The sequence below is a fragment of the Armigeres subalbatus genome, chromosome 2 (genome assembly GCF_024139115.2).
Source record: "Armigeres subalbatus isolate Guangzhou_Male chromosome 2, GZ_Asu_2, whole genome shotgun sequence".
In the NCBI taxonomy this organism is placed as follows: domain Eukaryota; kingdom Metazoa; phylum Arthropoda; class Insecta; order Diptera; family Culicidae; genus Armigeres; species Armigeres subalbatus.
In genome coordinates this window covers 444654801-444681001 of record NC_085140.1, presented here as the reverse complement: position 1 = coordinate 444681001, position 26201 = coordinate 444654801, and the positions used below count along the sequence as shown (strand labels likewise).

Sequence of the window (26201 nt, the reverse complement as noted above, 5' to 3'; positions counted from 1 at the left end):
CATCGTCGACCGGGGAGCCCACCTTCGCCCGTTTGTCCCGTATGCAGCCAGCAGCGTTTGACTTACTTCTCTGAAGCCGCTTTTAGTTGACAGGTCTAGTATTTGGCTCCTCTGATAATGGATCAGCTGAAAATGGAGTCGACACCCGTAATAAACGCAGCGCTGAAATCGCATATCATTATATATCATCTTCTAATTGGCGAGATCCGACAACGCATTGCTCGGATTCAGCGGCAGGAGGAAAGGTACGGGCGACGAATTAAAATAGACTAGAAGATCCAGCTGTGAAGAGATCGTTCGTTGAAGAACTTGGAGCTCGGGTAGTGGATATTCTGGAAGGTGGTAGCGTAGAAGAGAAGTGACCGACGATGCTTTTATCGCAACCGGCGATTACAACTTGGGTGTGCTGTGCACTCAGCGAAAAGAACGGATTACAGAGATGTAACCCGACGGAAGATTGAGGAGCGTAGAGAAGCAAAGATTGAGCAACAGAGAGAATCAGAGGAGTAAAGTACGAGTCCCGTCAACGGTATGTGTCTCTGTAAGTAGGAGGCGGGCGCTGCTGCAGACAGGACAGGACAGAAAGGATGGTTGCAGCAACCGGAGATTATCAATTACTCACTGACTTGAACAGCTGAAATGTTGGTTCGAGCACTTCGAATAGTTTCTTCAAGTCTCAGTCAGTGTTCTTCTCGAAGTAGCCATCCAAAGCATGAAATCTAAAGGCGTAATTCTGACGGCCTTACAGCTGGATATTGTGTGCCGAGCAACATAAAAGCCATCAAACACCGATAAGATGCTGAAAACGTGGATGGAAATGGCCACATATTGCAAGGGAGGACGGAATCTGTAAGCAAGAGTCCCCTCAATATTCGGGACTTGATAGGATTTAGAATATTTTCGTATTTTCAATTAAAAGAGTCTTGGTAACAAATTTATCGTCTATAAATGATATATTTCGTTCCAAGATAAAAACAGTTATGAATAATGTTCAAAATATAAAAAAAATAAAATCCTCAAAAAAAAAAAAATTTTTTTTCGCCCCACTCAATATTTTTGGAAAGTTGAAGGGAGGGTAACATAAAATAAATTTAATATTTGTATCGATTTTAAGGATCTTCATCATAATTGATAGAATCTAACAAGCAACATAAAATTTCCATGTATAATTAGAAATTTTCCACAAAAAAGTGGGAAATTGCCAGTAAAGTATGAATAATAAATAAATATAAAATTTCCACAAACAATGTAAAACTTCCATAAACAATTGAGAATTTTCCACAAAACCAACATTTTTAAAAGCAAAAATTGGATTTATAAAAGAAGAATTTTTCATAATGAAATCCAAAAGTGGACAGGCTTGTAGGAAATGAAAAGAAAATCAGTGAATACCATTCCTATGAGCTTCGCTCGTTTATATAACAGATTCTTCCATAATGATTTATTCCCTGCGAGACAGATATGTGTAGAAAAGTTCGGTATTTTTTTACTTCTTTTTTGAAACGAAAGTCTATCCCAGTATTCCCGTCAATATCTCCGGAAGCATGGCCGGTGAACTAAGGCTTCCGATCCTCTTGAAAGCTTCTTGATGTATGTTTGGGAATCTGCGAGAATCTCGAAGTTCAACATCATTTTTATGAGTTCCAGGTGTCACTTGAGAAAATCAAAAAGAAAAAAATACCCTCTCTTCGGAAGTGTCTACAATTCCGCTTTGTATGGGTTACCTTCACCTAGCATTAGTGTCTTGGTTTTTTGATGTTATGATTGACCTCTTGGAGGCTTCCGAGCCTTTTGAAAGGAGACTTCCGAGCCTCTTGAAAGGAGGCTTTCGAGACTTTGAAAGGAGGCTTACGAGCCTCTTGAAAGGAGGCTTCCGAGCCTCTTGAAAACAGGCTTTCGAGCCTTTGAAAGAAGGCTTGCGAGTCACTTGAAAACCTCCTTTTTGAAAAACCCTTTGAAAGGGGCTTCCAAGCCTCTTGGAAGGAGGCTTCCGAGCATCTTCAAAGAAACCTTCCGAGCCTCATGAAATGAGGCTTCCGAGACTTTTGAAAGAAGACTTCCGAGCCTCTTGAAAGAAGGTTTCCGAGCCTTTTGAAAGGAGGCTTCAGATCTTCTTAAAAGGATGCTTCCAAGCCTCTCGCAAACGGAGCAGTTTATTTTTTAATTAAAATGACGCTGTTCACTTTCAGTCTAGGGAAGAAGAGGAAAATCTTTGCGACAATCAACTTGTACAAGTCTACAATAGAGCGAGAAATCCTCTGCTTCTTCATGGAAGAGAACTTAAAAGAGTTTCACTCAAATTGTAATAATAAAACGCGTGCACTCAATGTGTTTCGCCTGATAAGCGATAGTACATTAGCACATACTCCACATGTTCCAGTGGCTTGTAAAGAACCGAGCAGTTTTCAACAGAAACGACGCGTACGACCAGAATCCTAAGTGCACGATTTGTCAAGCTTAAATTAAACCCTGTCCACGTTAAATTTCGGACACTGAGATAATGTCCATATGATTTTTAGCCATTCTATCCATTTGGAAGAGAATGAAAACATGCTGAATGTATCACTTAAAGCGGAATTATTCAGCTGTGTGTAAATCGATATTCTCAGTGGTTTGTGAAAATTTAAAAAAATCGAGTTAGAAGATGGGTGTCCGAAATTTAACGTGGACAGGCTTTATTCAACTTCACTGTCTAGGAACTAGGCAAAAAGGACCACATTTGCTCGACCGGTGAATGCTGCACACTCACTCAAGAATTGATCATGAAAAAGCAGAAATATCTGAGAAATGTTGTGAGTCAGCTTTCACTTTAGAATCCTAATCCCAAAATTATTACTGAAAATATTGTCTCAGTCTACATGTTTATAAAATTTTTGATTTTTAAATTTTGTTCATTCGAATGTTTGCCCTTTATACTTTCCCTCTTATCGACCTTTTGTCCTTCGATCTTTTTGTGGAATGCTTCTATCAGTAACGATGGGTAGACACCTTTATGTGGTATGTTAGGGTGTAAGATCTACCAAATACAAACAAATCCTGAGCCAACGAATACCTTTCCCAATATTCGTGGTACTTATAAGGCTATCGCTGAGTCGGAGGCCACTTGTTAAGTAAGTACTAAATCTACACTTCCTTTCCCTACAAGTTACGGATACCAGGAATAGTAATCGTCATTCTTCTGTCATTTTTATCTTAAGGTTGACATCAAGGATTGCACTGGCTTTGATTTCTAATAGCAGTTTGGATAGAGATTTCAAAAGAAACATGAGCATCACTAGTGTCCAATCTACGAAGTACATCGTACCCTGATCGGAACTTTGCTATGCACAGCTCATTTTGGAATGCTTCTGATTTTCGAAAAACTTTATAAGCTTCAACAGGGGTGCCGGATTCTACATATTTCTCCAAGTCTGTAATGGTTTCAAGCAATCATTTTTAACATCTTGGATTTTTATTGACATTCAGAAGTGCAGAGTCCTTTGATGTTTGTGTTTGATGATGTGATGTTAAATTCTTTCAGATTTCTACAAGAAAAAATCCCGTGGGAGTCAAATAATCCATTCAAACGTGCTATAATTGTAATAAACGGCTGACTTGTATTGTAACTAAAACAATTACCTAAAATTTAATGATATGTTATTAATATAACCATGGGTAGGACAAAGCCTTGACGGTCCCACCCAGGAACATTTATGCGTAGGACATCTCTTACTTGTCTTACCCTTCCCGGCGCCACTGGTGGTAGGCAAGATTAACTCGGCTTTGATTTATTGATCTTCCTGCATATTATGTTGTACCTACCTATAAAGTTTTAAGATCAAAAATTGAACAATTTTTAAAACTTTATCAATAAGGTTTTATTGGAATTGGAATACATCCGCCATTATGCATTTTCGTCCGGGGTATACCCTTGGGCCAGTGAGATGATCGAAGTAAGCGCTGCGCGCGATTGGATGCTTTTAATTTTCTGACAGCGATTTTTTTTTCTCTTGATAGCATAAATTATTAAATTCGGCTGGTGCAACGCCCCAGGAGTTTTTCGGTCTTAAATTCGTATACTTCCGGATTTATAATATACACGTATGGCAAAGTGCGCGAGTGTAAAGTGTGGTTGTGTATTTATAGCAAACAAATATGCTGTAATAAGTGCTGAATTGTATAGAATGTAAAACTTTAAATTAAAGGAAGTAGTTTCGTGGGAACTAGGAGTGTCTCCCATTACCTGGAAGTGGATTAATTTGGTGAGATTGTTTTAATATGTTTTACTATGTATCAAGTAACCAAAACTAAATACGTGCTGGATTGAATAATCTGCAAATTTTCTTGTGGATCCATTAGAGTAAAATCAGCATTGATTCAAATCGTTCGGGGCTGTCAGTTTGAATTTGAATCTAAAACATTATTTTTCCCAGCAGCTGTTCTAGATTCAGTTTTTATACCAGCCAACTGTCAAAAAAATAAAACTGATACAGTAATATGCCGATTTTATCACCCCCCTGGTAAATTTTGGGGTGATAAAACAGGGTATGTGACAAAATTGGAAAAAACATATTTTCATTTTTTTTATTCATTCCACAAATATGAATCATTTTATGCCTTGGAAAGGCCAAATGCGTGAACGGTACCCGTTATTTCTTGTCGAAATTGCTTACAGAATATTTCCCAGGTACTCAGAAATCGTTCGTAAAAAACTACAGGCGGTGAAAGTTATTTCATGAAAATCAATGTTATTTTTGGTATTATTTACGAAAATAAAAAGAATGACAAAATTTTTTGGGGTGACAAAATCGGGTCGAAAACGTGACAAAATCGGGACGTGATAAAATCGGGTCGAAAAGGTGATAAAATCGGGGGTAGACAAAATCGGGGGCAGACAAAATCGAGTCAACACTGTATAACGCTCCGTTCTATTTTCTGCAGATTTGAACCACGAGATTCAAATATTTTTCAATTGTTTTGGTGTATGGATGCGTCATTTTATTACGGATCAATCCACTTTGCAATTACGGTGCCTTTCTTGGCAGTAACATAATGATTTCAATTAATTGAAAATTTGAAAAACATGAATAGAACACTGCTGGGGAAACCAGCGAGTTTGTTCTATTTTGCTCCAAATTCAAACTAGAATAGTGGTCGAAAATTTAGAATGAAACTGAATCACTCCTGATTTCACTCCTAGAGTGATAATGGTAGCATAAACAGGCGGGGCTTATTGTAAGCAAAAGTGACCTCGGTCATGAAATACCAGGCAGTCTGAATTGAGTCACTGGAGCTGCAGTAGAGCTAATACTCTCCAGCTTCCGGACAAAATCTGACATGTAAACCCTTCACTGATTGTAAACCCTTCACTGACTGTAAACCCGTTGTAAAACCAGAAAGCTGTTTTTCCCGTGATGAACTTACCTTTAAGATAAAAAATCACATTAATAAAGTATTTAAAAAAAACAGAAAGCTTTCTACCATCACTGCCAGACAGTGGGGGATAGTTTGTACGCACGCAGGTACCCCCTTTGGCCAATAATTATATTTTTGTACTGACCATGACATCTCAATCTAAATAATGAGTATAATAAAGTTCCTTAAATTTAAAAGCCCAATAAATTATTTGCTGCAGGAAATCCAATTGTCTCTCCATCCCCCTTAGAGAATTTTAATTCACAGCCCAGAACATTCTCAAACGTGTTTCTTCTTCTTTACTACACAGATAAAAATATGTTGTGATTTTAAATGTATTTTCATGCACATATTTGGAGCATGCAAATAAACGTAAAATTAAATCGATCTAACTTTTCTTTTAAATCGAAATAAATTTAAACGGTGCTTGCTTGTAAAATTCAATAAATTTAATTGAATATCAAATGTTAATTTATTTGATGGGATAAGCTGTAATTTTACACGTCGTTGAATTTTCAAAACTATTTGCTGTGTAGCCATCGATCGTAATATTTTTGTATAGGGCTAGTTGTACGAATGCTTTCAATGATTCATCCAGAAAATGTACTTCATTAGGGGAAGTTGGGGAGACTTGATCACCTCTATTTCGACGAGAAACAGGGTAGTTTCGTTCTAGCTTATTTTTAAGTATAGATTCTCTAGCCGAATGATCATTATGTAGTGACTCATGTTTTAGATACACAACCGTACTGATGAGTTCTTTATAGTGGCCACGCAAAATTTGAATAAATTCACTTTCACTTGTAATAAGAGTTCGTACTATTCTATTTAATACCACCACTTGATTGTAATTTTAACGAATACGTATTTCGACCTCAACAGTAAGGCCGTCTACAGTGTCTCGTACTTGACTCGACTTGAAGAAAATAATCGCTTATAGTACTTATACTAGGCGTATGTACTAACTAGGTAAGGTATATTTTTTAACTCTACTAGGTAATATCTACTCGCTTGTTACGCCTAATGCTTTGGTATCCAGTTTTCCGCGAGCGCTAATGGCCGCCAGCTTGCCTGCGGGTGAGTCTCTGATATGGCGTTTCTGGAGTTCAACTGCACTTACCGTTTCGCTCATTCTGACCAATGTGGCATATAAGAAAGTGCTGATGGAGTGAATTCACGCCTTCTTATATACCATATTGATCAAAATGCTCGAAACGGTTGACATCCAGAAACGTTGAATCAGAGACTCACCCGCAGAAAAGCTGGCGGCCATTACCGCTTGCGGAAAATTGGATATACTTGAAGATGAAGAGCCAGGAGCCAAGGAGCCGACAATTGTAGACATTCCACTAAAATTTCCTTATTGAATAGCTTCCCCAGCACAAAGCCATTACTATACAAATGATGCAATTAATAAAAAATGTCAACTTTCCTTCATAAAACATCCTATATGGATATTTAGATTTTAAGTTATTACTTCAATAAGAGGGCAAAAAATTGACTCAAAACATAAAAATTTGTTCTCAGCCCTTTCTTTTTTTGTAGATTTAACAAATTTTATGAAGGATTCGCTCGAAAAAATATGTATTAATCAAGTTTTGCCAAATTCTAAGATTGATTCCCTGTCGAATCCCTAAACAAAACACGTTCATGAACACGCATAGCAAGTAATCTACGTATTTTGAAGGTAAAATATTAAAAAAAAAAAACAGAACTTTCCTATTTTTATCAAACCAAGTTCTTGAAGATGGATCAATTGCACCGGACATTTTTAAACTCGACTGTTGACAGCATTCTAAAAAAAAATCAATTGTGTATAAAAACAAGACAGACTATCGCACATCAGTAAAGTTAATTTATATGTTTCTTAAAGAGTCTATACGAAAACTTTGTTTTTTGCTTTTAACTGTGATACATCGGAAATGGGCCCTCCTTAGCCGTGCAGTAAGACACGCGGCTACAAAGCAAGACCATGCTGAGGGTGACTGGGTTCGATTCCCGGTGCCGGTCTAGCCAATTTTAAGATTGGAAATTGTCTCGACTTCCCTGGGCATAAAAGTATCATCGTGCGAGCCTCATGATATACGTATGCAAAAATGGTAACCTGGCTTAGAAACCTCGCAGTTAATAACTGTGCTTAATGAACACTAAGCTGCGAGGCGGCTCTGTCCCAGTGTGGGGATGTAATGCCAATAAGAAGAAGAAGAAGAAGAAGACATCGGTAATGAGAAAAGGGGATCACGTCTCCCTAATCCCCCCTACAGTTTTGTTGCGGAAAAAAATCATTTTTATTTTTGTAATTATTCCAACTGAGACCAAACCCATATTCGTGTGTAAAACATTCGTAAAAAGACGTCCCCACAATAGTTAATTGGTCTGTTCGGAAATCAAATTGGTTGAAATTGAGGAAACTTAAGTGAGACAAAATTACATCAAAACGTGAGGTTCAATGTCTATACCGACTAAAGCAAAGCCGAGATTTCATAACATTTTTTTTTTGTTTCGATGACCTCAGAGTCTTGGGTACATAATTGGTTTCACAAGTAATGCAAATACCCTCCCTCGGCGTAAGAAAGATAAAACAATAAAAGTATAGCACTGGCGCTAACTGTATGCAAACACCGGAAACAGAAGGTCAAGATGATTGGCTCACTGATCGAGAGGGAACAAGTAGTGACGAAAATAGGCACCACCCGCTGATACTGTAGTCTTCGAGCGACAATAATTTGTTTGATGAGTAATCAATTCACACGCATTCCATCGTGTTCCCTCGACTTTGTGCTAGTCGGTCTACGGTTGGATAACGTGTTACAAGGTATTCGACGCTATATTGACTTTGTATTCCTCATTTCGGGTAACTAATTTGCAAAGCACATTTAGAAATATTCGGACATGATATCAAGCGGAGTTCGACACACTTTGCTCAGTAAATTGATCAGCGGCGATGTTGGCTGGGGTGATATGACTAAGATCACTCACCTCGCCGTTGTACAGGTTTCCTCCGTCTGCCATTCGTCCCGTTGTTGGCTAATTTATATTCAAATTAGCGTATCCAGTGGCGTTGCGATCACCAAACAAAGGAGTTCCACTGTTTTTCCACACACTCTCCCTCGAACGTCACGCGTTAAACTAAACTTTCGACAATGGCTTCAAACGTATCGACTCCAGAGTATGTCACAGTCCGTAGCTAACAAGCTTCGTCACATCAGATTCTAATAGCACAGAAAACTCGTCCGTATCAAGCGCGAGATCGTCACTTCAAACTTGCTTTAGATCAAGAACCCACCACTTCTCACCGATTACCACCCAAAGCTACCGCGCAAGTGTGGGAGGACACGTCCGTTCGAACCGGATTACCGCTTAAGACTGCGCGAACGACTGCGGTCCGTTCGAAGAGAGCAGCGCGCATCCCGCGGCAGGCTCTGCATCGCTGGCTGTTGTAGCACACCTATTAGCACCACCAGCAGTAGCAGCAGCAGCAGCAGCTGAGAAAAGAGCTGAACGCGGCGAGTTTTTACGCGATGAATCATAGCCCGCCGGTGTGGTGTGTCTGCAGCGTCGCACCGGTGCGGTACGATGGTGGTTGCTCGCGTTTCGTTTCGCGACTCTCACTGGAGGTACGTCACGATTTTAGCGAATAGGAACCTACCCAATTCGCATGGGAGCATATGATGGGCGGGTTAACTGAGAGATTGGCTTAGCCTGGGGCGCATGGAGTTTTGCGCGAATACACTACCGTGGGGCATCGAAATCCGCACCTCAGTATACGAAAAAAGTCACTAGAAAATAGGAAGCGAATCCAAATGGAAGGTTTATCGTTGATACAGAAGCACAAAGGCCTCTACTTCTAAAGTGTTCCGCATTTACACATTAGAAACTATAAAAATATCATAAAATAATAAATTAAATCGACACCTCCTGAACCGAAATCCGTCCACAGTGGACGGATTTCGAATCAAAGGATCAAAATCCGTACAGGTATTTTTTAACTGAATATTTAAGTTGAAGCAGACTGATTGATTACACTACTACCATTTAAATGCTTACATTGAGAAGCGATACATTTGATTTGCAATCCATTGAGCTTAATTTATCATTCGCAATTTAAAATTAAAAAACACTTACTTTTAATGCGATTATGCTCTACACGCATAAAAAATAAGCTAGAAACCTCGTGTTTTGTGGGTCGTGATTTGTTTTTGATTTATGTTGTTTTATTTTCAAAGCATACTATTTATCTCAATGACCTAAAAGCTTACTGTCAAGTATACAAACAGGATAAGATAAATTATTTGTAAATTTATTACTTCAAATCCCTTTTAATTTATTGATATCTTTCAATGCGGACGGACTTCGGTCCCCCACGGTACACGACCGTCGCTCTTTTTCCTCCGGTTTGTTGACGATGTTTATAAGTCTTACTGGGGCTCGTCGGATGTAGAGTTGGGTCCTACTCCAGCTACAGTTATGTACGTTATGGCCTAATACGGCGTTGGGGGAAGGAACTGGTACTGAAACGTTCGTCGTTCTGATGGAAGTTCAGGCTTTACGCTGCGCCGTATTCACTGATTGATTGTGACTAAACAGTGTAGTCGAGTCTTGGGGCGTTTGGGTCATTGGATGGCGTTTGGAACGGCTGTCGTGAGCCAGACGGATGGAGAATATGCACAACTAGACGGGTTAAGGCGTACACCATTCAGGTGTGTGCAAATAGTGTAATCTCGAAAACTGGTTTTTACGTATTGATACGACTTTTGAAACTTCGGTATTTACATTCGCCGGGTAATTATCTCAAATCGGGTCAGTAAGTATGGTGAAATAGTAAGTATTTATTTTTCATAGTAACATTTTTTTGTTCACAGCCTTCAAAGTCTTATAACATCAATCACCACTTCACACCACCACGTGTTGACCTTAAAATAATAGCTTTCGGTCAAAGATTCGATTAGTGGATTATTCAATTTTTCTTAAAGTTTGGAGTTGGAGATAGGTTTTACTAACTTGAAATTGTATGTGTATACTTCAATCAAGGGATTAAACGCAGAGATGTGAAAGTAAGCAAACGTTTGGGTTTGAGATTCACGCGGCAACGTAACAGTATGGCTTGTACGTTATTCATAGCAAATGTGAAAATTCTGAAAAATTAAAATGAAAAGGAAAAAATGGAAAAAAAAAGGAAAACTTAACAGCACGTTTGCTTTTCAAAACTAAGTTCTTCCACTTACTTCCCTTTGCCTTTGTCACACACATTTGAAAGATTTGTATCAAGTCAAGATACGTTTGAGAAGTATCAGAAGTTTGAGAGTTTATGTGTCGTTTTGCTTTAAAGATCGGATTCTATATAGGGTTAGACAATTCTAATGCAGCGTATATTGAAAAATATGAAGAATGAGATTATGTTTACCTACCTGGATAACGCCAGTAGATCCGACGTTATGACCCCACTGGAACGACCGGGTCGACCCTGGCACTCAGCAGACGAAGAAACACCAAACTAGGAGAGCTTGTCCAGATCCCTCGGTAGCTGGGGCCTCCCAGTGCGGATGTCCTTTCACACCGGAACTGGGTGAAACAAAACCTGGTGTCTTTCCCCCTGACCAGCACAACTCGACTGGTACGTCGCGCACATCGCCCTTACCTTTCACCGGATCGGATCATGGCGACCAGCTTGTTCATTTTCCGACCCCACATTTCCGCTGGAAGTAAATTACTGTCTTCAGTGGAACATCAACGGCTTCGAGAAAAACCTTCCCAATCTGGAGCTGTAAACGCACGACAGCGCGCCATGGATAATCGGCCAGCATGAAGTCAATCGTGTCGTACTCGACTCCTTGGATACAGGAAAGTACAGGGGTCCTTCGGGAGGTCCCGTTCTATGTATTCCAGTTTAACTAAGTCCGTCTCCGATGTAGTTTCCCATCACCCGGCTTGGGGTGATTCTTGTACCACTCAACAACAGTTCGCACACATTCTTTAATGGCTACTCATCCACTGCCATCGAGGTGACTGCCACCGACTGTCTTCTCTTTCCGCTCTTAAGTGGGAAATGTCTCCAGACTTATTCGGCAGCAACCACTTTCTGATGTCGTCATCGTCCATGCCTGGCGCTACGACGCATTTGAACGAGACACGCCCACAGCACTTCCATACTTCACCCAAACCGTCCTGGATGCCGCCGCAAACCAGCACCCGGCCTCGGCGGAGCTATCGCGCTTAGTGGCAAGCAAAGATCTTCCCCAATCCATCATGATACATCTTTATTTATTTATCATCAGACTAAGGCCGGAGTGGCCTGTGCTGCACATAAAAGACTTCTCCATTCAGCTCGGTTCATGGCTGCACTTCGCCAACCACGCAGTCTGCGGAGGGTCCGCAAGTCGTCCTCCATCTGATCGATCCACCTTGCCCGCTGTACACCTCGCCTTCTTGTTCCCGTCGGATCGTTGTCGAGAACCATTTTCACCGGATTACTGTCCGACATTCTGGCTACGTGCCCGGCCCACCGCAGTCTTCCGATTTTCGCGGTGTGAACGATGGATGGTTCTCCCAACAGCTGATGTAACTCGTGGTTCGCCTCCTCCACGTACCGTCCGCCATCTGCACTTCACCATAGATGGTACGCAACACTTTCCTTTCAAAAACTCCAAGTGCGCGTTGGTCCTCCACGAGCATCGTCCAGGTCTCGTGTCCGTAGAGAACTACCGGTCTTATAAGCGTTTTGTAGATAGTCAGTTTGGTACGGCGGCGAACTCTATTCGATCGGAGCGTCTTGCGGAGTCCAAAGTACGTACGATTTCCAGCCACTATGCGTCTCCGAATTTCTCTGCTGGTATCGTTATCGGCGGTCACCAGTGAGCCCAAGTACACGAATTCTTCAACCACCTCGATTTCGTCACCACCGATAGAAACTCGTGGTGGGTGGCTCACATTGACCTCTCTTGAGCCTCTTCCTATCATGTACTTCGTCTTCGACGTGTTGATGACTAGTCCAATCCGTTAGCTTCGCTTTTCAGTCTGATGTAGGCTTCCTCCATCCTCTCAAAGTTACGTGCCATGATATCAATGTCGTCGGCGAAACCAAATAACTGGACGGACTTCGTGAAAATCGTACCACTCGTGTCAATCCCTGCCCTTCGTATTACTCCCTCCAAAGCGATGTTGAATAGCAGGCACGAAAGACCATCACCTTGCCGTAACCCTCTACGGGTTTCGAAGGGACTCGAGAATGCCCCTGAAACTCGAACTACGCACATCACCCGATCCATCGTCGCCTTGATCAACCGTATCAGTTTATCCGGAAATCCGTTTTCGTGCATTAGCTGCCATAGCTGGTCCCGATCGATTGTATCATATGCGGCTTTGAAATCGATAAATAGATGATGTGTGGGCACGTTGTATTCGCGGCATTTCTGCAATACCTGACGTATGGCGAACACCTGGTCTGTGGTAGAGCGTTCACCCATAAATCCCGCCTGGTACTGCCCCACGAACTCTCTTGCAATTGGTGTTAGTCGGCGGCATAAAATTTGGGAGAGTACCTTGTAGGCGGCGTTCAGCAATGTGATTGCGCGGTAGTTGCTACAATCCAGCTTATCGCCCTTTTTGTAGATGGGACACACGACACCTTCCATCCACTCCTGCGGCAGAACCTCATCCTCCCAAACCTTAGTAATCACCCAGTGCAGCGCTCTAGCCAGTGCTTCACCACCGTGTTTAAACAGCTCTCCTGGTAGTTGGTCAACTCCAGGGGCTTTGTTGTTTTTCAGCCGGCCGATCTCCTCCTGGATTTCCTGGAGATTCGGAGCCGTAAGTCGCATGTCCTGCGCGCGTGCTCCTAGGTTCATTACCATACCGCCACCGTTGTCTGCCATATCGCCATTCAGGTGCTCTTCGTAGTGCTGCCGCCACCTTTGGATCACCTCACGTTCGTTCGTAAGAAGATTCCCGTTTATGTCCTTACACATATCGGGCTGTGGCACGTGGCCCTTACGTGAACGGTTCAACTTCTCATAGAACTTTCGTGCGTTATTAGCGCGGTACAGTTCCTCCGTCTCTTCACGGTCTCGATCTTCCTGCTGGCGCTTTTTCCTCCGGAAAATCGAGTTTTGTCTGTTCCGCGCCCGTTTGTATCGTGCCTCGTTCGCCCTCGTGCGGTGTTGCAGCAATCTCGCCCATGCTGCATTCTTCTCCTCAACTAACTGCTCACATTCGCCGTCATACCAGTCGTTTCTCTGATCCGGAGCCACCGTGCCTAGTGCAGCGGTTGCGGTGCTTCAATGGCGGATCGAATATCTCTCCAGCCATCTTCAAGAGATGCTGCGCCTAGCTGCTCTTCCGTTGGGAGTGCCACTTCCAGCTGCTGCGCGTAGTCTTGGGCTAGTCTACCGTCTTGTAGCCGCCCAATGTTAAGCCGCGGCGGACGACTCCGACGCGTGTTGATCACCGTCGAGAGTTTTGAGCGCAGACATACTGCGACGAGGTAGTGGTCGGATTCAATATTCGCACTGCGGTAAGTGCGTACGTTCGTGATGTCGGAGAAGAATTTACCGTCGATTAGAACGTGGTCGATTTGGTTTTCCGTTACTTGATTAGGTGATTTCCATGTGGCCTTGTGGATATTTTTACGGGGGAAGAAAGTGCTTCGGACTACCATTCCGCGGGAGGCTGCAAAGTTTATGCATCGTTGGCCGTTGTCGTTCGATACGGTATGCAGACTATCCGGTCCGATGACCGGTCTATACATTTCCTCGCTTCATACCTGAGCGTTCATGTCACCGATGACTATTTTGACGTCCCGCAGTGGGCATCCATCGTATGTCTGCTCCAGCTGCGCATAGAACGCTTCTTTCTCGTCGTCGGATCTCCCTTCGTGTGGGCGTTGATGATGCTATAGTTGAAGAAACGGCCTTTTATCCTCAGCTTGCACATCCTTGCGTTGATTGGCTGCCACCCAATCACGCGTTGGCGCATCTTTCCCAGCACTATGAAGCCGGTTCCCAGCTCGTTGGTGGTGCCACAGCTTTGGTAGAAGGTAGCCGCTCGATGCCCGCTTTTCCACACTTTCTGTCCTGTCCAGCAGATTTCCTGCAGCGCTACGACATTGAAGTTGCGGGGATGTAATTCATCGTAGATTATCCTGTCGCAACCTGCGAAGCCTAGCGACTTGCAGTTCCATGTTCCAAGCTTCCAATCGTGATCCTTTATTCGTCGCCTAGGTCGTTGCCGATTGTATCTCGAACAGTAATGGGGTGTCTTCCGGTCCCAACGAGATCCCTGAGACCGCAGGAATGAGAGCAAACACGCTGACTTGGTATCTTTGGATATATCCAAGGCCTTCAACAGGACTTAGACCCCCTTCGTCCTTCAATAATTGAGCGAGTGGAGTTTGTTCGGCAACATCATTGCTTTTGTTTGGAATTTCCTCATTGGGCGCTCCTAATTGGAAACAAGGGTTCAAGAACTCTCACAGAAGAGGCTTGGGTACCCCAGGGTTCCGTTCTGGCGGTGACTCTGTTCCTTGTCGCCATGAACGGTGTGCTTCGTTCACTTCCATTGAACATTATTCCAAATGTCATCCATCTTTGAGCTTGTTATTCAGGGATTTGGAAAGATATGATTAGATATTTGATCAATTGTAATTCGTGAAAAAAACACTTAAATAATTTTGCATTGAAGTATTAGCACTACTTCCTCTATTTTAGTAGGGTTACTGCTCCTGGACTTCATCAAAAGGTATTCGATTTGTTTCTTATTTTTGTATTTTTTTTCAGCAGCTAGCATGCATGTTAGCATAAAGTGGCGACAAAATTGAGGCTGTATTTCATTGTTTGGCGATAAGATGAATATATGTTCAGTGAGATGAAAAAAAGTTTAATAGCACATTTTTGAAAGAATTTTAGTTGATTCCACTTAAAAAATGTTCTTTTCAGATAAGTTTCAGTCCAAAAGCGTTTCGAACTGCGGGATCCAACTTTGAGACACTATTATCAAAGTTGGTATTTCTCCAAATAGCGTTTTTTTCTTCAATTTTATGAAACAAATCTCACCATATAACTTCCAAAGCTGGATCGCGAGTAGTTTTTTAAATTGCCTTCGCCTTGCATTCAAAGACGGATCGGTAGCTGAAGATCGTCGTCGTCAAAAATAATAATCGGATTTTCTTGAAATTTTCAGGGAATGAAAAACTTTTAACGAGTTATGCTTGGCAACATTTGTTTTATTCGATTTCATCACCCATTCCGAATGCGCGCATATTACTTTTCACTCCACCCATCAAATTTTGTACAATCGATTTTCCCAGTGTTTTTGTTGTTTTTACCCAAATTTTATTCAACTACAGCTCTATTTTACTAATTTTAAGATGTTTACGATGTTTTGTCTTCTCAATTGCCCAGAATTTTTCAATCGGGAGAAGTTCCGGTGAATTTGGTGGGTTCATATATTTTGGCAAATTTATCTCCGTTAGCTCGGTACCAGTCCAGCACGTTTCTAGCGTAGGGGCAGGACGCCAGATCAGGCCAAAACAGAGTTAATACTTTGTGTTTTCTTATGAATGGTAAAATACGCTTCTTGAAACACTCTTCGGTGTAAATCGTACCGTTGATTGTTCCGGAAATAGTGAAGGGAGCGCTTACTTCACTGTGTGGCTTGCTGCTGCGCCAGGAAATCACCCATTGCGCATTATTGCACTCGGCGAAGGTATCGCCTTACTCGGATCACTGTTGGACTCTGACTGAGGGAGAACGATGCTTGGCTGCTTGCTCGTCACCAACACCAAGACGGCATAAGCAGCATATAATATATAGTGGTATACAACAGGGCTGTCTCGCCCCACACATCCCCCTTTCTCTCCGGCTTTTTTTTATTAGGCTCTTGCAATTATAACTTGTCCTTGGTTTTCTCTTTTTTTGTACATGCATTATTGAGCTTATATTTAATTAAACACTCGGTAAAAATACCACTATAAAGATTTATTTGCCGAAGGCACCATTCCAAGGCCAAGGAAATCGAAAACCATTTTCTTCGGAATATTGTCTTATATTCAGGCAACGAACAGATATTTCCGGTTTGAATAGATGAAGTTTCCTCCAACGGTTGTTCATTCACCTCATTCATATGCTCCAAGATTTAATTTGTACGTTGGTCTTCCTGGTCTTCATCCTATAGAGGGCCATTGCACTTTGTAGGTGGTTGTAAGTACGATTTTCTACTACAATTTTGGCGCGTCAATCTCCAGCTGCTGAGCGAAGCACATTAACTCAACACCACGACCTCCTACCAAATATTCCACTCTCTCATTTGTCACTTTCCCATCTAGGGCTAATGCTAATGGCTAATATATATGCCCTTCATTCGGTTTATGTCATTTACCATACCCGTCTCAATCCCTACAGATGCGTCTCCGAATTTCGTCGCTGGTTCATTCATTTCATTTATTCAGTTTACTTCTAAACAGGCAATACACGGTTTGAGGCCTGCACCTGGTCTGCCCACCTCGCCGCTGTGCTCAACGCCGTCTCATTCCTGCCGGATCGGAAGCGAACACCATCTTTGCAGGGTTGCTGTCCGGCATTCTTGCAGCATGTCCTGCCATCGTACCCTTGCGGATTTAGCTACCTTCTGGATACTGGGTTCGCCGTAGAGCTTCATTTTTCACCGCCACACAACGTCTTCTTGCACATCGTCAAAGATGGTCCTAAGCACCCGTCTCTCGAATAATCAGAGTGCTTGCAAGTCCTCCTCGAGCATTGTCCATGTTTCATGTCCGTAGAGGACTACCGGTCTTATCAGCGTCTTGTACATGTCACATGGTGGTGCGGTGGTAAATATTTTTTTGACCGCAGTTTCTTCTGGAGTCCGTATTAGGCCCGACTTCCCCAGATGATACGCCTTCGTATTTCACGACTAACATTGTTATCAGCCGTTAGCAAGGATCCAAGGTAAACGAATACCTAGACCACCTCGAAGGTATCCCCGTCTATCGTAACACTGCTTCCCAGGCGGTCCCTGTCGCACTCGGTTCCGCCCACAAGCATGTACTTTGTCTACGATGCATTCACTACCAGTCCAACTTTTGTTGCTTCACGTTTCAGGTAGGTGTACAGTTCTGCCACCTTTGCAAATGTTCGGCCGACAATGTCCATGTCACCCGCGAAACAAATAAATTGACTGGATCTGTCGTCGTAGGTATTGATTCCGTAGATCTGTAGTCAAACAAAGTACGCGAACACAATAACCGCCCTAGTTTCAGCTCCGAACTTCTTCTGAAACGAACTTTCTCTCGGAGTGTGATCCGTCAAACTAAATGATGCGTTTTTTATGCAATTTTATGAGAATCTAGCGCACTTCATCCGAAGTTGGGTTTCTAGCCTATATCTTGCATGCTATGATGGCATAAACACCAGCTATCTCGCATCGACAAAACACGCTAGCAGTGCACCACTATCTTGTGCATCTTCGCATTCGTTCAAAAGCCTTCATTCCTTACATAGCAAAATTATCGGCCACATATAGCAGATAAGCAAATTCTGCATTCATTATCCGCTCTTTTTTTCCGTTATTCAATCACACGCACATTCTCTAAAAATAGTGATCGACATCATCATATGTGCCATATTCCGAGTACTGATCAAATTTGACACGATATTTTAGGGAGCATCAGGGCTAGCGAAATATCAAATTCTTTTTTTATATGAAACTGTATCTGAATGATAAATACATCTCAAGACAAGACTGATCACCATCGATGCAAACTCATGGTGCAGCTACATTGTCTTCTTTTATGTCTTTTCCTGTCATGTACATCGTTTTCCAGGTGGTCATGACTGTAGCAGGTTTCCTCTATCTTGTCGTTCCGTGTCAAAGCACCAATTCCGACATTGCTAAGCGGTCCTTATACAAATCATACTAATAGAGTTATTCCATACCAAAGCGTAACTCTCTGAATGTTCCCGAAAGGATCGAAACCGTTCGTGTAATTTGAAATACTCGTTTTTCCCCTTTCCAACGTCGCCTTAACTAATCTTGTTAGTTTATCCGAAAGCTCACATTCGTGCATTAAATGCCATAGCAAACGAACATAACAAAACGATACAGATTTATTTTTAGTATTCTATTCTGTAGTGTGCTCATAACATGTACGGGAAGGTCATATGATCATATGATAATTACTTCTGCCTCATACGCAGCTAGTCGTGGGATCAGTCCCAAGCTCAATTCTCCACCTTTTTTTTTTCTCTATATATTTCTCATGTTTTAGCAATCGCTAAGATTAGAAATAGACTGAATACCGGTTCCATCTTCTATTCTTTATCTACAACTTGACTAATTCTAGCCGTAACTGTTAGAAATCGAAAAGAGCGAAAGGAAGCTCGTTTTGGCATCCATTGCAACCTGTTAATCAAGATGAGCCTCTTCCATAGAACCTATCCGCTAGATTCCAGTAATATTCTCGTGGCGAGTGCAGAAGTGTTCTTGGTTTACAATGTGGCGAGTGACTGCATCTTTTATCAATTCCTTTACATCTACGGTAGCCCGAAAGGACGTGGCCAGCGCCGTTTGTTAACCCCCCTAGAGCTTTTGAACTGAGCACATTGAGGTGCAATTGTTTTGGTAAAACACGGAGTAGCAACTACGACATGTAAGGTTATCATGCTCAGGCTCTACTTTGTTAATGGAGTGTTCTTCTCATAAGACAAGAACCTCGACTAATTCTATTCGCTTTTGGAGCGAAACATCGTGATTTCGCATGAATTAAAACTCAAGCATAATCCATTTCTTCAAATTTGCGAGCAGGACTCCAATATTAAGATCTGGGCAGGGCTTGAACTAAGCTTAGATTATGCAAGTGAATTGAGCAAGTCGCTTGACTTGAACATCTAAACTCCTCCGTTCAACTCACTTGCGCGAAAAGAAAGTTGAACATGTTCAACCTTTGGCAAGTCAAATGAATTTAACTGAAATGATCAAATTACTTGCCTTGTCAAAGCTCGGTTAAAACATAGCATGATACTTTAGGATCAACGCCCCATTGTTGTGTTTTTCGTCATCAAACCATTTCAACTATGAACGGACCTTTCAAATCGCCCACGACATGCTTTGAACTGTGTTCCAACTCGCAAACCTTCAGCTATTCAATTTTTCTGGCTGTCATCATAACTCGCATATCATTCCAACTTTACTATGCGGTCTTCCCAACACGCCATTACGGTTCTCAAAACACGTAAAAAATCTCAACTTTTCTTGGCGGTCCACCCAACACGACATTTCAGTTCTTCCACACGCAAATCATTCAAGCTTCACTTAGCGAGCTTACCAATGGTCCTCAAAACACGCTAATCATCAACCGTCTAAGACGAGTTATGTAACTCCATTCAATTCCACCAATTATTTCGATATCTTTGCAGATACGTATTTCGACCACAACTGTGTGGTCGTCTTCAGTGTCTCGTACTTGACTCGACGACGCTAATCATTTTTACTTTGCTTGGCGGTCTTCAAAACATGCAAGTAATTTAATCTTTACTTGGCTGTTCACTAAACACGCCATTGCGGTACTAAAACACGCAAATTCTTTCATCTTTACTTGGCGGTTCTCCAAACATACCACAGCAATTCTTAAAATACGCAAATGATTTCATCTCTACTTGATGGTCTTCCCAACATGTCATAGCGGCCCTCAAAACCCGCAAAAAAATCATCTTTACTAGGCGGTGCTCCAAACACGCCATTGCGGTCCTCAAAACTCGCAAATCATTCCATCTTTATTTGGCGGTCCTCTAAACACGTTATTGCAGTCCTCAAAACTCGCCAGTCATTTCAACTTTTCTTGGCGGTCCTCCAAACACGCCATTGCGGTCCTCAAAACTCGCAAAGCATTTCATCTTTACTTGGCGGTCCTCCAAATTTGCCATTGCGGTCCTCAAAACACGCGAAACAATTCATCTTTTCTTGGCGGTCCTCCAAACTCGCCAATCATTTTATCTTTTCTTGGCGGTCCTCCAAACACGCCATTGCGGTTCTCAAAACTCGCAAAACAATTTATCTTTTCTTGGCGGTCCTCCAAACTCGCCATTGCGGTCCTCAAAACTCGCCAATCATTTTATCTTTTCTTGGCGGTCCTCCAAACACGTCATTGCGGTCCTCAAAACTCGCAAAACAATTCATCTTTTCTTGGCGGTCCTCCAAACTCGCCATTGCGGTCCTCAAAACTCGCAAAACAATTAATCTTTTCTTGGCGGTCCTCCAAACTCGCCATTGCGGTCCTCAAAACTCGCCAATCATTTCATCTTTTCTTGGCGGTCCTCCAAACTCGCCATTGCGGTCCTCAAAACTTGCCAATCATTTCATCCTTTCTTGGCGGTCCTCCAAACACGCCATTGCGGTCCTCAAAACTCGCAAAACAATTAATCTTTTCTTAGCGGTCATCCAAACTCGCCATTGCGGTCCTCAAAACTCGCAAAACAATTAATCTTTTCTTGGCGGTCCTCCAAACTCGCCATTGCGGTCCTCAAAACTCGCCAATCATTTCATCTTTTCTTGGCGGTCCTCCAAACTCGCCATTGCGGTCCTCAAAACTCGCCAATCATTTCATCCTTTCTTGGCGGTCCTCCAAACACGCCATTGCGGTCCTCAAAACTCGCAAAACAATTAATCTTTTCTTGGCGGTCCTCCAAACTCGCCAATCATTTCATCTTTTATTTTTTTGGCCAAACGCCATTGCGGTACTCAAGACACGCAAACAGTTTCGAATCTTCTCCGTTTTACTTACATACGCAACCGCGTCTCTCCCAATTTGGAGCACCGGTCCCCACGTAAACACTGCAAAAAGCAAACATCCTTCTTGGTTCAGGAATTTACCTTTTCTTCTGAGATTGCGCAGTGGGTGATTTCCATGACGCAGTATTTTTATCAGGCACATTAGTTTTAACATTACTCCACTTGATACTAACAAAAAATGAGCAGTAAAACCTGCCACTGTCGCCAAATGTGTGGCTTGCTGCTGCGCCAGGAAATCACCCATTGCGCATTATTGCACTCGGCGAAGGTATCGCCTTACTCGGATCACTGTTGGACTCTGACTGAGGGAGAACGATGCTTGGCTGCTTGCTCGTCACCAACACCAAGACGGCATAAGCAGCATATAATATATAGTGGTATACAACAGGGCTGTCTCGCCCCACACATTCACCACATCCGCAAATCATCTGCCTTCTTTGCAAATTTTGAAAACTTTTTTGTTCGGACATCGTCCGGAATAACTAACTTAGACTTCGCAACGAAATATTCTTGCCCAGGAAGTTGACGGAAGTCAGCCTTGACGTAGGTTTCATCATCCATCACGATGCAACACGATTTGGTGAACAACTTCATGTAAAATTTCCGGGCGCGAGTTTCTGCAGTGGTGTTTCGCTTTTGATCTCAGTTTGGGGTTTTTTGCATCTTGTAAACATATAACCTAGCACGCTTCATGGTTTTCTGCACAAAACCAACCGACACCTTGGACTTTTTAGCGACATCTCAAATGGACACGTTTTGGAACTTCTTGAGCTGTTGAACCACTCCGAGTCATTTTACTGTACATTTACCATTCACTTCCCTCATTTTAACACGACGCTCCTTGAAGGTTCTCATTACACGAGATACAGTTAAATTTGCAATCCTAAGCTTGTTAGCGATCGATCGGTGGGACACCTCCAGATTTTGATGGTAGATGCACAATTTTTTTCCCTGGCAATCTCTTCTTCCGACAACATGATCGTAACCACTGTATGTATAACTATGAAACTCTGCAGATGTAAACAATACACTATGAATAAGATTTGCTCAAATTTTCAGGTTTTTTACTCAAACGGTTCAAAAGTTACAGAAGATTTTCGGTGTGCCATTTTTATCGAATACACCCTTTAATTCACATTTAGAAATTGCACTGCCATTGGCTTCGACAATTAAATTTGTCAAAGATACGAGAGTATTGTCAATATAAATTTTGGGATCGAGAGGAATTTCAACATCAAAATTCCTATCGATATATGTTTTATATAAATCCAAATCAGCCCTATGGTAAATAAAAGTTGAGCTGATTGGATTGAGAATATCTTTTTGTGAGATTTAAAACGTCACTGGAAGTTGATTAGAGTCAAAATTAGCAGAGTCACCAATTGGTCACACAGCTGACTTGAATAAGTTAAATCCAAAGCCGGTATTTTAAAAAACAGTTAGAAGCTTTAAAAAATATTGGTTCTTTGGGAAAGTGGACCTTAAATAACCCAAAGAATCGACTGAGACAATAAAACGAGATACCTTACATTACGGCTTGTACAAACGATTTATAATGATTAATTATTGTTGAGCGTCTTAGGGTAAATGTTACAGAGTTAGAAGACTTCACTATAACCACTTTTTTCAACAGATACGTATTTCGTTTTTTACTTGAAAAGTTTTCAAGTAGAAAACGAAATACGTATCTGTTCTGTTGATACTATGTGACTATATAGTGGAAATAAATGGAATAGTGAAGTCTTTCAACTCTGATTTATAGTGAATAATGCACCATCCTTTCATGCGCATAAGAAGCATCCACCACCAGAGCTAAATCTAGGAAAAGATGCCGAACATAAAAGTCCATTTCGCTCGAATAAGAGATAAGCTTAAGGACAAGCATCACAGAATCCAAAACTAAATTCACTCACGTTTTCAAGGGCGCACCCAAGATGAATACACCACCAGGTGTTCCAATCTGCCAAATTCACGATTCAGCCATCTTGGATTTTAGTATGGGAGAGCCAGCCGGTTTGTTGTCGTTTTGCACTGAAAATGAATTTTTCACCCCCGCCTTCTTCTCTTCCACAAACTAAGCACATTGCAACACCTAGCTGTGTATTCATCTTGGGCGCACCACTTAATACGGAGGCAGGGGACATCTTGCGTTTTTATTATTTCAGCCTTGCTGCGTCGCAGCATGCGTGGCATGATGAAAATGACAGTTGCGATGCTTTCATATTGAGTGGTGTTGAAAACCCTTGAAAACGCGAGTGAATTTTGATTTGGATTCTGAGATGCTTGTCCTTAAATAAGAGATTGTGCACAACTATTGTTGATTTTGACTACTTGACGTAATAACCAAAAGTAAGCAAGTCGTCTGGTGGCATAGTTTTGGTTAGAGTTTCAATATATGATGATTAACAACGATAAATCCAGACCAACATTTGAAAAGGGCGTAACAGTCAAAATTTATTCCTTCTGATTCCTCGTATACATATCTAGCTATATATGTGGACCAAGAATCAGAAGGAATAAATTTTGGCTGTTACGCCCTTTTCAAATGTTGGTCTAGAAATGTGCTCAACCGGGTCTGGGTCATTTGGCATAACGCCATTTGGCATAAGGTCATTTGGCATAATGGTCATTTGGCATAATGATCATTTGGCATAATTTAGAACTGTGAAAGCGAAAGGGATATTTCATGTAATGTTTAGCGTAGATTAAGTAGGTCGAGGCTGTTTTCTGATAAATTTAGACTGAAGGTAGACATTTTAAGGAAGAATGAAATAACAAAACGGTATAATTGCTTCCGAGGGAGGGATCAAATCCATCATTGACTTGTTCCGGCACCATGCCAAATTTTAAAGTAGGGATTACATCTACCATTGCTTCAATCCGGGCATGCACCTTAAGACCGGATCAAATCCACCATTGCCTTAATCCGGGCAAGCGCTTAATTTTAAAAACTCAAGCAATACACTTGTCGTAGACGAGTTACTAAAACCAATCAAGTCACATATGAGTAACTGCAACCAAATCAATCTGAATTGTGCTACTCGGGGAAGAGATCACATCTACCATTGATTTATTCCAGGTAAGCGCCTACTTATAAAGAAGGAGTCACATCCACCATTTGCCACAACTCGGGCTACACACCTACTTTTAAAGAAGGGATTACATCTACCATTGCATCAATCCGGGCAAGCGCCTACTTTTAAAGAACGAATCAAACCCTTCATTGCCATACTCCGTGCAAGCGCCTATTTTTAAAGAAGGGATCACATCCACCCTTGCCTCAATCCGGGCATGCGCTTTCTTTTAAAGAAGGAATCATATCCACCATTTTCATAATCTGGGCAAGCGCCTACTTTTAAAGAAGGGATCACATCCACCATTGCCTCAATCCGGGCAAGCGCCTTCTTTTAAAGAAGGAATCACATCCACCATGACCTTAATCCGGGCAAGCTCTTACTTTTAAAGAAGGAATCGCATCCACCATGGCCTTAATCCGAGCATGCGCATACTTTTAAAGAAGGGATCACATCCACCATTGTCTCAATCCGGGCAAGCGCCTTCTTTTAAAGAAGGAACAACATCCACCATTGTCATAATCCGGACAAGCGCCTTCTTTTAAAGAAGGGATTGCATCCACCATGACTCTAATCCGGGCAAGCGCCTACTTTAAAAGAAGAGATCATATCCTCCATTGCCATAATCCGGGCAAGCACCTACTTTTAAAAAAGGGATCATATCCTTCATTGCCATAATACGGCCACACGCCTACTTCTAAAGAAGGGATTACATCCACCATTGCTCTAATCCGGGCATGCGCCTACTTTTGCATTGCATTGTAAATGCATTCTTTCCACGAGAGGATAATGTCTTTTTAATATTGTTATCAACGGGTATTATATTTACTATTCCGGGGTGTTTCCCGCACCACTTAGTCACCATTCAGTGAACGCAAAGAAAAGTTATGCCAAAAGACCCTTACTTTTGATGCTGATCACAATTATGCCAAATGTCCGTTATGCCAAATGATCATTATGCCAAATGGCCTTTATGTCAAATGACCTTGTGCCAAATGGCGTTATGCCAAATGACTTTATGCCAAATAATCCTAATTATTTTTCCCCAAGCAGCACCACTTGTTTCACTACTGAACAATTCACTGTGCTGCAATTTTACATATGGAACTGATTTTGGGTTTTGAGATTCCGTATTGGTGATAGGATTTATTGATTATGGGGTTCATATTTAGCGAAAGGAATATTGAATATTGACCTTTAATTTAAATTTGGAAATTGGATTTTGAGATTGAATTTGAACTTTGGGAGATAAGATATTGATTTTAGATAATAGATAAAAAATGATTTTGGAAACCGATTTCAGATATAGGAAAATTCATAACGCTCATTGGATTCGTATACTTACTTTATTAAAAGGGTGGGTTTTGGATATTGGATTTTAGGTTGCATATTTGCAAATTGCTTTTCGAAAAAGGATTCTAAATTGAACTGAAATTTGAATATTCGTGTTCATAAGACAGATTAGTGGAGTTTACTGGTGGCACCAATTATTGTTATTTTATGGTGCACAATTTTGGTTCTGATAATTAGAATTGGAGATTGGTTGGATTGGTTATTCTTCTGAATTTTCACGGTTTATTCTTCCACATGAAACTTTTGGTAATTTCCATGGGTTATTGTTTTGAATTTCCACCGGAATTTTATCTAAGATTTTACGAGGAACTCCTGAATTCTCCTTAATTCGTTGAAGAAAATGTCCGCAAGCATTCTTTAGACTTTTTTTTGGTAAATTTTTCAAAGCATCTCGTTTAAGGCTTCCGATGATCTTTTTTAATTTTTAAGTGAATATTTTGAATTTCCGCGGGTAGCTCTATAATACTTTAACGGATTTTTTTTTTTATATTTTCACAAAAATTTATAATAAAAAATCTTTAGAATCCAGAACCTGTTGAACAGAATAAATAGAATTTATTTGAATAAATCCACTGGCAAAAGTGACTATGGTGAGGAAATGTT

General features: G+C 41.5%; 1 protein-coding gene across 2 annotated transcripts in view; it reads right to left on the bottom strand.

Moving 5' to 3' along the window:
• Positions 1–26201, bottom strand: part of LOC134218129 (stress-activated protein kinase JNK-like) — a 50449-nt gene that overhangs the window by 17155 nt on the left and 7093 nt on the right. Inside the window, exon 1 of one of the 2 annotated variants that reach the window (XM_062697005.1) lies at positions 8374–8738. The exons of the other annotated variant lie outside the window; for it this stretch is intronic. Coding sequence (XP_062552989.1) covers positions 8374–8406 — 33 coding nt within the window. The 5' untranslated portion in view covers positions 8407–8738. Of the gene's footprint in view, positions 1–8373; positions 8739–26201 lie in introns of those variants that run through there. 2 annotated transcript variants of the gene reach the window in all.